The sequence below is a fragment of the Bombina bombina genome, chromosome 1 (genome assembly GCF_027579735.1).
Source record: "Bombina bombina isolate aBomBom1 chromosome 1, aBomBom1.pri, whole genome shotgun sequence".
Taxonomy (NCBI): domain Eukaryota; kingdom Metazoa; phylum Chordata; class Amphibia; order Anura; family Bombinatoridae; genus Bombina; species Bombina bombina.
In genome coordinates, this window is record NC_069499.1 from 127739477 (window position 1) to 127752530 (window position 13054).

General features: G+C 34.6%; 1 protein-coding gene across 1 annotated transcript; it reads left to right on the top strand.

Moving 5' to 3' along the window:
- The first annotated feature begins 11362 nt into the window (after positions 1-11362).
- Positions 11363-12040, top strand: LOC128636435 (putative nuclease HARBI1). Its single transcript, XM_053689450.1, has 2 exons — positions 11363-11802; positions 11895-12040. The coding sequence occupies exons 1-2, from the start codon at positions 11505-11507 to the stop codon at positions 11897-11899; spliced, it is 303 nt and encodes a 100-aa protein (XP_053545425.1). The 5' UTR covers positions 11363-11504; the 3' UTR covers positions 11900-12040.
- Positions 12041-13054: the final 1014 nt, after the last annotated feature.

Sequence of the window (13054 nt, forward strand, 5' to 3'; positions counted from 1 at the left end):
CTAAATATGTTCTATTTATTCATAAATACATATTTCTACATATATCTAATGATTTTTTTTAAACAAATAAATATTTATACCTATGTATATGGATTATTATATATAGGTATAGATATATATACACATATATATAGGAATATCTATTTAGAAATACTTTAAACCTATCCTGATATGGACAGAACATATGAATGTAAAATATTTACAGAAAATACATAGTTAAAAAATTAAATAATTATGAACATTCCATAAATATGTTTTTAAATGTTTTAATCTACTTAACCGCAAAAGAGTCTAATGCACTTATATATATGTCTATATATGTGTATATATGTATATGTGTTTATATATGTATACAGTATCTCACAAAAGTGAGTACACCCCTCATATTTTTGTAAATATTTTATTATATCGTTTCCTGTGACAACACTGAAGAAATGACACTTTGCTACAATGTAAAGTAGTGAGTGTACAGCCTGTATAACAGTGTAAATTTGCTGTCCCCTCAAAATAACTCAACACACAGCAATGTCTAAACTGTTGGCAACAAAGTGAGTACACCCCTAAGTGGAAATGTCCAAATTGGGCCCAATTAGCCATTTTCCCTCCCTGGTGTCAGGTCTCAGGTGTGAATGGGGAGCAGGTGTGTTACATTTGGTGTTATCTCTCTCACACTCTCTCATACAGGTCACTGGAAGTTCAGCATGGCACCTCATGGCAAAGAAGTGTCTGAGGATCTGAAAAAAAGAATTGCTGTTCTACATAAAGATGGCCTAGGCTATAAGAAGATTGCCAAGACCCTGAAACTGAGCTGCAACATGGTGGGCAAGACCATACAGTGGTTTCACATGACAGGTTCAACTTAGGGCAGACCTCACCATGGTCAATCAAAGAAGTTGAGTGCATGTGCTCAGCGTCATATCCAGAGGTTGTCTTTGGGAAACAGACGTATGAGTGCTGCCAGCATTTCTGCAGAGGTTGAAGGCATGGGGGGTCAGCCTGTCAGTGCTCAGACCATACGCCGCACACTGCATCAAATTGGTCTGCATGCCTGTCATCCAAGAAGGAAGTCTCTTCTAAAGATGATGCACAAGAATGCCTGTAAACATTTTGCTGAAGACAAGCAGATTAAGACTTGGATTACTGGATTCATGTCCTGTGGTCCGATGAGACCAAGATAAAGTTATTTGGTTCAGATGGTGTTAAGCGTGTGTGGCGGCAACCAGTTGAGGAGTACAAAGACAAGTGTGTCTTGCCTACAGTCAAGCATGGTGGTGGAAGTGTCATGGTCTGGGACTGCATGAGTGCTGCCAGCACTGGGGAGCTACAGTTCATTGAGGGAACCATGAATGCCAACATGTACTGTGACATACTGAAGCAGAGCATTATACCGGGTTAATTCACATGAAGAATTAATTATCTTAAGGCACATTATGTAAATATTAAATATACCATTTTGAAAAAATATTAATAATAATTATTATAGTTGCTGTAAAATATACATATATATTCTATTGATTTTTTAGAATATTTTAGTACATGTATAATAATTATTTACATGAATTATTAATATTTTCCAATATTTTATATTTAAGAAATACATAACACACCTTAATATAACTCTTGTCGGTTAGCGCACGTGAAGAATAATTGTACTATCAGACTTATGTGCACAAACACAACATTAGTTACATTAAGGTGCGTTATGTATTTATTAATTATAAAATATTGAAAAATATTAATAATTATTAGAAATAATTATAGCTGTACTAAATTATTCTAAAAAATCAATAAAATATATTTGTATATAAGGATGTCCGCTCTCCCCACTTATTTATTCTTTCCCTAGAAACTTTAGCAAGCAGAATTAGATTAAATAACAACATAAAGGGCATAATTATTAAAGATAGAGAATATAAATTATCAATGTTTGCGGACGATGTTCTTGTTCCTTGGCATGTCCTTTGGAATCTCTCTCCGCGGTACAATCAGAGATGTTGGAGTATGGAGTAGTCTCAAACTTTCTGGTAAATCCTAGCAAATCAGAATTATTACCATTACATATACCCCCGGAAGAACTGATTAATATCAAACAGAACAGTCCATTTACAATCCAACAGAAACATATTAAATACTTAGGTATATATTTATTGCACAATTTAGATCTAATTTGCACCTTTAATTACTCCAAACTCCTAAACAGTATTACTAATCAGGCATCTTCGTGGCTCTCTAAAAATATATCGTGGATAGGGAGAGTAAGCACAGTAAAAATGGTATTATTGCCGAAAATTCTATATATATTACAGACGTTACCATTGCCCCAAACTCAGTTATACCTTCAAAAAATACAAAGAGCGTTGTTTAGCTTTATATGGAAAAAAAAACCAGCGCGTGTAAATAAATCCTCTTTATATGCTAGTAAGTTCATGGGGGGATTAGGAGTACCTAACATAGCATTATACAAACAAGCTGTTTCATTACAGAGATTAGTAGAATGGTGTAGGCATAGCTCGGATGACACAAAGCATTGGGTTCAAATAGAATGTGACATTAGTAATGTTCCACAATTGGGTGGGATATGTTGGATACCCAAATTATTATCCAAGATACAGGGTAATACCACACAAACGGTTTCAAGCTCCCTATCAGATTGGAAACACATACGGGATAATTATAGAGGCATTTCTAGCACTTACTCACCCCTAACTCCAATATTGATGAACCCTGAATTTAAAGAGGGTCAAGGACATCATCGGTATACGGGACATAGTCTGAGGGACTTCATCTCTATCACTCTTATAACTACCTCAGGGAAAATGATTCAGAGAAGTGAATTACAAGAGAAAGGAGTAGGCTTCCTTGACAATTGGTTTAGGCACCATCAGGTAAATCACTACATAATGACTCATAGAGATAAGAATAGTCTGCTGAGACAACTAACACCCCTGGAACAGATGTGCATTTCAAATATACCACAAAAAGGGTTAAAGGGACAGTTTACTCAAAAATTTTCTCCCCTTTAATGTGTTCCCAATGATCCACTTTACATGCTGGAGTGTATTAAATGGTTTACAAGTAGCTCCTTTACCCTTATATTGGCATTTGAAATGGTTGATTTAGCATTTGGTACCCCCACCTATTCTGAAAGTTTGTGGCCACGCGTACCAGCTATAGATAAGCTTTGTAAACACTGCCAGCAGAAGAAATGACACTCCCAGTGCGATATAGCAGAGATACAGTAATAAAATGTTAATTTTCCATTGTTCTCTCCAAGTACTGGTGATTGTTTTAAGGACAGATGTAAGATAAAGAAGCAGGTATATTTGCACAATGTGATACAGTAATGAGATCAGATTATACCTACAAGCTCAACCCATTTTATTAGGTTGTGGCTTCAAAACACAAAATCAGAGCTTTAATATACACAAATAAGCCTTAAAAAGCTCATTTTCATACATTTGTTACTCTGCATTTGGTAAAAAAAGCAATTGTAAACACATTAAGGGAAAAACTATTTTACAGTATACTTTCCCTTTAATCTCATCCATATATAAATTATTACTCACAGCAACAACCCCAAAACCGCACAACTTCCTAAAAGGGTGGGAAAGGGAACGACTAGGGGCTCAGAGCCCAAAAATTTGGGAGGAGATCTTTCGTGGCTTAGCTCATTCGGCCCACACCACATATGCCTTGGAAACAAATGATAAAATACTGTTTAGATGGTATCTGACTCCCAATAGATTGAAACATTTGTTTTCGTCTGCCAACGAGAAGTGTTGGAGATGCAAACAGGAGGCAGGCACCATGGGCCACATATGGTGGTCGTGTGAGAAGATAAAAACTTTTTGGGAAAAAATAATTGAAGAAATAAACACTGCAATGTCCTGTAGTATTTCTTTTGACCCGCTAGTATGTCTTTTCAATATGCTGAGGGGTATACAATGTGTCATTAGAAGGAATGCTATACACATCATGCTAAACACAGCAAAACAGCTCATAGCCTCTATGTGGAGATCTAATATGGTTCCCACAGTGGAATCATGGAGAGAAAAAGTTAGGGGTGCCCTGATACTAGAGAGATACTTTTATTTTAAAACAAATAGAATGGCAATTTTTCAGGATATGATGTTCTACTGGGAATCCTATGCTGGTATTTAACAAGAAAATAGAAAGATGGATGTTTATAAATGCCTTTTAAACCAAAAGTAGGAAGTATAGACTGAAGCTAACAAACATATTAACAGGATGTTATGTCTCCCTCTTTTAATGCACAGAAATTATATAAAATCTGCAAGTTGTTGTTATGGTTTGTGATGTTAATGCTAATTTATCTTATGTTTAGTAAAATGTTATTGAACAACACATTGGTATGCATCAAGGGAAATACGTATGCAAAGAAGAATTTTTCAGAAACACCTATCATTGGGTCTGTCAATATTTAAACATTTCATCTCAGATATAACTGTGAGAATATACTGAATAGAGTATTAGAAATTGACTTCTGTCTGTATGAAATATTGTAACCCATTGATGTCTGCATATTGTATATCTTAAAAATTTCAATAAAGAAATAATTAAAAAAAATATATATATATATTTGTATATTTTACAGTAGCTATAATAATTATTCATTATTATTAATATTTAAAAATATTTTATGTTTCATATTTACATAATGCACCTTAAGCTAACCCGACACCATGTTAGACCTAAAGTATGCAACTTGAAGTGCATTATGACCGTTTTACATTCCAATTTTCTTCAAATACAATTTTTTTTAAACATTTCTATATATATATATATATATATATATATATATATATATATATATATATATATATCTGATAATGTTAATGGAAAATAAATATCTATACCTATATATCTACATAATATATTTATTTATGTATGTATATATATATATATATATATATAATATTTATTTATGTTTCTGTATATATCTATACAAAAAACAGAGGTGGTGTAGGAGCTAACTATAAATACAGCTAACTATAAATCCCTATAGGATCACTGTAATCTCCAAAACAGGTATCAAAAAAGATTAGCTATACAGGGGATGGGACAAGCGCTCCAAAAGTAGAGCTGACCAAAAAATGTGGAAAAAAGAGGAAAGAAAAAAAAAAACGTTATCAACGTGTCAACTTACCTGCCTTCGCCAGCCCAATACGCCCGCCTAAGCTCATCTACCATCGCCGCTGCGGACCTGCAAAATTTCGCCTAAGTTATCAAAAAATCTGTCAAAAAGCCGTGCACCAAGTACGGGGCGATGAGCAGCGGATTGTGAGAGTTATCACTCATCCGATCTCGCTGCTCTTTGGCTTTTTGACAGCTTTATCGCTAGCCTGTCACTAAGCACCCACACTAACTACACTGTTCTACCCCCTATACCGGCGACCCCGGAGCCCCCCGCAACTAAATAAAGTTATTAACCCCTAAACCGCCGCTCCTAGACCCCGCCGCAACTCTTATAAATGTATTAACCCCTAAACCGCCGCTCCCGGACCCCGCTGCAACCTATATTAAACTTATTAACCCCTAATCTTCCCCCCCTACACCGTTGCCACCTATAATAAATTTATTAACCCCTATCCTGCCCCCCACTACACCGCCGCCACTGTAATAAAATTATTAACCCCTAAACCTAAGTCTAACACTAACCCTAACACCCCCTAACTTAAATATTAATAAATCTAAATAATATTTCTATTATTAACTAAATTAATCCTATTTAAAACTAAATACTCACCTATAAAATAAACCCTAATATAGCTACAATATAAATAATAATTATATTGTAGCTATCTTAGGATTTATTTTTATTTTACAGGTAACTTTCAATTTATTTTAACTAGGTACAATAGCTATTAAATAGTTATTAACTATTTAATAGCTACCTAGCTAAAATAAAGAGAAATTTACCTGTAAAATAAATCCTAACCTAAGTTACAATTACACCTAACACTACACTATACTTTAATAAATTATTTCTATTTAAAACTAAATACTTACCTATAAAATAAACCCTAAGATAGCTACAATGTAATTAATAATTACATTGTAGCTATTTTAGGAATTATATTTATTTTACAAGTAACTTTGTATTTATTTTAGCTAGTTAGAATAGTTATTAAATAGTTATGAACTATTTAATAACTACCTAGCTAAAAGAAATACAAAATTACCTGTAAAATAAATCCTAACCTAAGTTACAATTAAACCTAACACTACACTATCATTACATTAATTAAATTAATTAAATACAAATAACTACAATTAAATACAATTAGATAAACTAACTAAAGTACAAAAAATAAAAAAGCTAAGTTACAAAAAATAAAAAAAATAAGTTACAAGCATTTAAAAAATATTACAACAATTTTAAGCTAATTACACCTAATCTAAGCCCCCTAATAAAATAACAAAGCCCCCCAAAATAAAAAATTCCCTACCCTATTCTAAATTAAAAAAGTTCAAAGCTCTTTTACCTTACCAGCCCTTAAAAGGGCCTTTTGCGGGGCATGCCCCAAAGAATTCAGCTCTTTTGCCTGTAAAAGAAAAATACAACCCCCCCAACATTAAAACCCACCACCCACATACCCCTAATCTAACCCAAACCCCCCTTAAAAAAACCTAACACTACCCCCCTGAAGATCATCCTACCTTGAGTTGTCTTCAGCCAGCCGACCCACCGATGGAACCGAAGAGGAGATCCGGAGTGGCAGAAGTGATCCTCCAAGGGGCGCTGAAGAAGTCTTCCATCCGATGAAGTCATCATCCAGGCGGCGCTGAAGAAGTCTTCCATCCGGGCGATATCATCTTCCAAGCGACGCTGAAGAAGTCTTCCATCCGGGCGATGTCATCTTCCAAGCGGGGTCTTCAATCTTCTTTCTTCAGGATCCATCTTCATCCCACCGACGCGGAACATCCTTCTTCCCCGACGGACTACTGACGAATGAAGGCTCCTTTAAGGGACGTCATCCAAGATGGCATCCCTTCAATTCCGATTGGCTGATAGGATTCTATCAGCCAATCAGAATTAAGGTAGGAAAAATCTGATTGGCTGATTGAATCAGCCAATCAGATTGAAGTTCAATCCGATTGGCTGATCCAATCAGCCAATCAGATTGAGCTCGCATTCTATTGGCTGTTCCGATCAGCCAATAGAATGCGAGCTCAATCTGAACATTGGTTCCATGTAATGATAGTGTAGTGTTAAGTTTAATTGTAACTTAGGTTAGGATTTATTTTACAGGTAATTTTGTATTTCTTTTAGCTAGGTAGTTATTAAATAGTTCATAACTATTTAATAACTATTCTAACTAGCTAAAATAAATACAAAGTTACCTGTAAAATAAATATAATTCATCAAAATAGCTACAATGTAATTATTAATTACATTGTAGCTATCTTAGTTTTTATTTTATAGGTAAGTATTTAGTTTTAAATAGAAATAATTTATTAAAGTATAGTGTAGTGTTAGGTGTAATTGTACCTTAGGTTAGGATTTATTTTACAGGTAAATTTCTGTTTATTTTAGCTAGGTAAGCTATTAAATAGTTAATAACTATTTAATAGCTATTGTACCTAGTTAAAATAAATTGAAATTTGCCTGTAAAATAAAAATAAATCCTAAGATAGCTACAATATAATTATTATTTATATTGTAGCTATATTAGGGTTTATTTTATAGGTAAGTATTTAGTTTTAAATAGGATTAATTTAGTTAATAATAGAAATATTATTTAGATGTATTTAATTAATATTTAAGTTGGGGGGTGTTAGGGTTAGACTTAGGTTTAGGGGTTAATACATATATTATAGTTGCGGCGGGGTCAGGGAGTGGCGGTTTAGGGGTTAATACATATATTATAGTTGCGGCGGGGTCAGGGAGCGGCGGTTTAGGGGTTAACATATTTATTATAGCTTGCGGTGGGCTCCGGAAGCGGCGGTTTAGGGGTTAATCATTTTATTAGAGTGGCGGTGGGCTCCGGGAGCGGCGGTTTAGGGGGTAATACATTTATTTACTTGCGGCGGTGTAGGGGGGACAGATTAGGGGTGTTTAGACTCGGGTACATGTTAGGGTGTTAGGTGTAGACAGCTCCCATAGGAATCAATGGGATGTCTGGCATCAGCGAACATGAATTTTCACTATGGTCAGACTCCCATTGATTCCTATGGGATCCACCGCCTCCACCGCCGAGCATACCTGCTAGTTTTTTGATAACTAGCAAAAGTAGTCAGATTGTGCCGAACTTGTGTGCGGAACATCTGTAGTGACGTAAGAATCGATCTGTGTCGGACTGAGCCTGGCGGATCGAAGCTTACGTCACTAAATTCTACTTTTGCCATTCTCTAGCCTTTGATAACTAAGGCGAATCAGCCTCGCCACAAAAACGCTGCGGAATTCCAGCGTATTTGAGGTTGACGGCTTGATAACTAGGCCTCATTGTGTCAAATAAAGGGCAGAAACAATAAAATACTCAAGATTGATGTAAAAGATTTAAGAAACTGATCTAATAGTACAAATATAAAAATGTAATATAATACAATGATGCCGGCATCTAAAAGTAGTATAGTAGACCCAAGAGCAGAGTATCTATAAAAAAGGGTCTAATAATGACAAATTAAAAAAACATACAATACATATAAAATAAGTTATTACTTGATAATGGCTATAGTTGTAATGCGCATATAGAGATGGCACAGAAAAAATGTGGCAGTGGAAAAAACAAATCTTCCTAAATAATGGGTAAGGTAAAAGTGGCGGTACTTAGGCTACATGTTTTGGTGTGTTTCGTTGTCTTCTGCTGTGCACAGACTACGATGGAGAGGGATCCAGAGGAAAGGAAAATGCTCACTGTCCGTGAAGGAGCGCCTTGTTGCAATGTATTCCGTGAAAGATGACGTCAGGTCATGTGACTAGATTACGTGGTCCGCTGTTTTCCAAATGATACTGTGGCCTCTATTCAACAAAGTCTGGCGGACCTGATCTGACAGTGCGGATCAGGTCCGCCATACCTTGCTGAATACGGACAGCAATACGCTCTCCGTATTCAGCATTGCACCAGCAGCTCACAAGAGCTGCTGGTGCAACGCCGCCCCCTGCAGACTCACGGCCAATTGAATTCCGGTGATGTCTATCCGCTTGCTCAGAGCAGGCGGACAGGGTTATGGAGCAGCGGTCTTTGTGACCGCTGCTTCATAACTGCTCTTTCTGGCGAGCCTGCAGGCTTGCCAGAAACACGGGACATCAAGCTCCACTCAGAGCTAGATAGATAGGCCCCTATGTATCTACCGTTCTAACAGAATGTCTCTTGGAACAAAGTTTGTTTGAATAAACAAATGATTAGATACAAAGATTCTCGTAGCTTTCTTGCAACTTTAAAACAGGTGAAGTGCATACAGCGATATTTATATTACTGTTATAACCAATCAGGTGATAAGGATCGATCAGGAATTATTCATATAGTTTGTTCGTTAGAAATTTAAAACACATGATGAACCTGAGTCGCCTTGAACACAGAATGGATGGAGAACTACACACATAAACAGGAATTATTCATATGTCTAAACTCTTAGGAAGGATATAGAGATAGAGATGAACCTGTATGTTGTGTGAGTGAGTAGAGACCCACAATAAAATAACCAGAGGTAGTAAGCACAATCTACGCGTTTTGGCAGACAAAACTACCTTTATCAAGATGCTTACTGCAAACAACCTCTGTCTTTTTATAGGGAGCAGCCTCAAAGCAAATAATGATGACTGGTGAATTATATTGGCTAATAGGACAAGGTGGGCGTGAAACATTGCACAATTTGACTATTTCATATATTAGGTCTGCAAATGTTTGTAAACGGTGTATTGATTCAGTAAGCGGGGACATCATAAAAAACTGTTATAATTAGACATAATGGGGGAAATTTATCAAGCATTCAACACTGTATTCTCAATATTATCCGCATCTAAATTCACTTCCGAATTATTAATCTAATTTATGAAACAGTAATTGGTGCTTAGAAACGATATATTTCTAAATCCGTCAATATGTCCGCAGCTCTAACGCCGAGATACGTTCGAACATCTATACGATTATTTTTCTACAGTATTCGATGTAATCTACGCTATTATTCAATTTATCATCCTGTCAACAATTCTATCCGGGCATCGTATTTCCTCACGTATGCGCTTTTCTATACGCATATTCTGTGGTCGCGAAATATATCTTCAAGCAGCATTTATAACGCATATATTAATCAGTTATGGAAATTGTTATTGCAATGTTTCATACTATTTATATGCGTCGAATGGAACGAAGAATAGATGGTCAAGCTGTTCAACAGATAGATAGGCTTCAAAGAAGGCGCAGAAGGATTCCAAGGTTTTTTCGTCCCAGATCAGGACTTGATGCACTTTCTGACATTGACATCATCAGGCGTTTTAGATTGAGTAGAGAATCAATTGAAAGGCTATACAATCAAATATCTGGTCAACTTGAACCCATTACTTTTCGGACACATGCTCTGCCCGGAATGTTGAAGCTGTTGGCTGTTTTACATTTTCTAGCAACTGGTTCCTTTCAATCAGTTACTAGTGTAGTTGTTGGCATGAGCCAGCCTTCTTTTTCACGCCACCTAACTACAGTGATTGATGCTCTTTTGTCAGTTTTCAAACGGTATGTTTTTTTACCAAATACTGCTGAAGAATGGCATTCTGTAAAGCTTAATTTTTTTAGACTTGCTGGAATCCCAAATGTGTTGGGTGCAATTGATTGTACTCATGTCAGAGTAAGGCCACCACATCTAAAAGAAGAAATGTATCGCAACCGCAAGTTTTATCATTCTTTGAACATCCAGATGGTTTGTGATGCTGGTTTGAAAATCATGAGTGTCCGTTCAGGATTTCCAGGATCATGTCATGATTCATATATTCTCAAACAGTCTGCCCTATATAATAAATTTGAGGAAGGACAAATGCCTGAAGGATGGCTACTAGGTATGATTATGAAAATTAAAAACGAAACCTTCTAATGTGCGTTAATATTAACTCACAATATTGTAATTTTTTGTGCAGTGTATAATATCAATAGATTTTAAAATACAGTATATACCCTTTTTTAATTTATTTATTCTGTTTGCTGAAGCACCAAGGTCAATGGATTTTTAGTTCCATACCTTTTTTAAAATACCTATCTATCTATCTATCTCTCTCTCTCTCTATATATATATATATATATATATATATATATATATATATTTATATATTTATATATATATATATATATATATATATAGCGATATAATTAAATTTTTATTAATACCAATATATATGTACAATTTAAAACATAAAAATGGTTGCAAGTAAAAAGTGTATCTGAACACATTTAAATTTGTATAACTCTTTTTATTTTTCAAAAGGAGATGCAGGATATTCCTGTAGGAACTGGCTACTTACTCCTGTAAATATTCCACGCACAAGATCTGAAATGCGGTACAATGATGCACACAAAACAACTCGATGTGTGATTGAGAGGACCTTTGGAATGCTCAAAAGCCGTTTTCGTTGTCTAGATGAATCCGGAGGCACTCTTCAATACGTTCCTGAGAAAGTGGCTGTTATGGTGTTGGTCTGTTGCATGTTGCATAACATCGCTTTGCGACAATCAAACATAGAGGAACTGGAAATAATAACACCAGATGAAGATGGTGTTGAATCTGTTCCTCAAGATGTAGTTGAAGGGGGTACACATGCACGTAACCAGTTGATACAAACTCATTTCGTAGGTGAATAAAATAAAAATTATGTATGATTTATGTATTGATTCTATAATTTTTAGCAATAATTATTTATAAACAATCTCTTCTTATATTCACAGGTTAACTAGAAAATGTTTCTAAGTTCAAGCATGAAAATCTATAATTCAAAAATGAGAAACGTTCTCCACAAAATTATTCACAATTTAGATGATGAGAGTGATGTGTAATTCAAAAATAAATATGTTCTGATTGATACAGTTGAAAAAAAAAATATTTGCATATGTTGTCTTTTCTTCTATTTGTTATTTGTTTAAAAAAATTAAAATAAAATCAAAATTTTTTTTAATTTATTTTTTTTACTAACGACTTACAATATAGTTGTTGAAAATAAGTTGTATCCTTGAACAGTGTGCAATTAAGAAAACAGGTTCTGTGATTCTAAACTTTTTATTATTGTTGAAAACAAGCACTAGCTTTGTATATATTTGCAAGCCAGATACAGCTTTTGGAACCTATAAATTAAGAACAAACCTTGCCTAGACGTATGGCAATGCAATTGGAATAAAATGTAAGCTAGTCAAGTATAAAATGCATAAAACATATCAACCCCCTAGCTATAGTGTTGATGCTACACACTGCAAGAAAACAAACCTTGACAGGAGAGATGTTTTAAAAATTGAAACAGTCGAATTACATTTTATTGCATTCAATAGTAACCTTTTCATAACTATATGAACATCATAATATATTAAAATTTTATCAAAACAAGAAGGCAACATATAAAAACATTTTATTAAAATTTTCTAATAACTAGCTAACCATCAATATATAATATAACAATGCAATTTAAATAACTAATAAACTTATTTAAACATATATGAAACTTTCGCTAATAATAAGATGCAAGAATAACAATTGAAACAGAATTTAATATACATGTATTGAATAACATTCTAATCTAATGAGGATGCAAATTATGTGAACCGAATAAGTTTTAACAAACTATCTGTCTCTTAACACATTTATCATAAAATAATATAAACTCAAACATTGATTTATAAATAAAAAAAGTTTTCATGAATTTACTCAAATGATTGACATATTACGTCATTTCCTTCAAGATTAGAAACTCGTTAGCAAGATGTCGCAACGTTCTCCGTTCACTGCTGGAGAGCTAATTATTTTAGTTTATGGGATGGAGAAATATTTTCCAAAAAGAATAGGAGGTGTTAGATCTGTCAAACAAGATCAACGCGATTATCTTGTTTATGAGATAATA

Coding starts and splice junctions, on each gene's coding strand:
- LOC128636435 (XM_053689450.1), top strand. CDS start 11,505: ATGCGGTACAATGATGCACACAAAACAACTCGATGTGTGATTGAGAGG.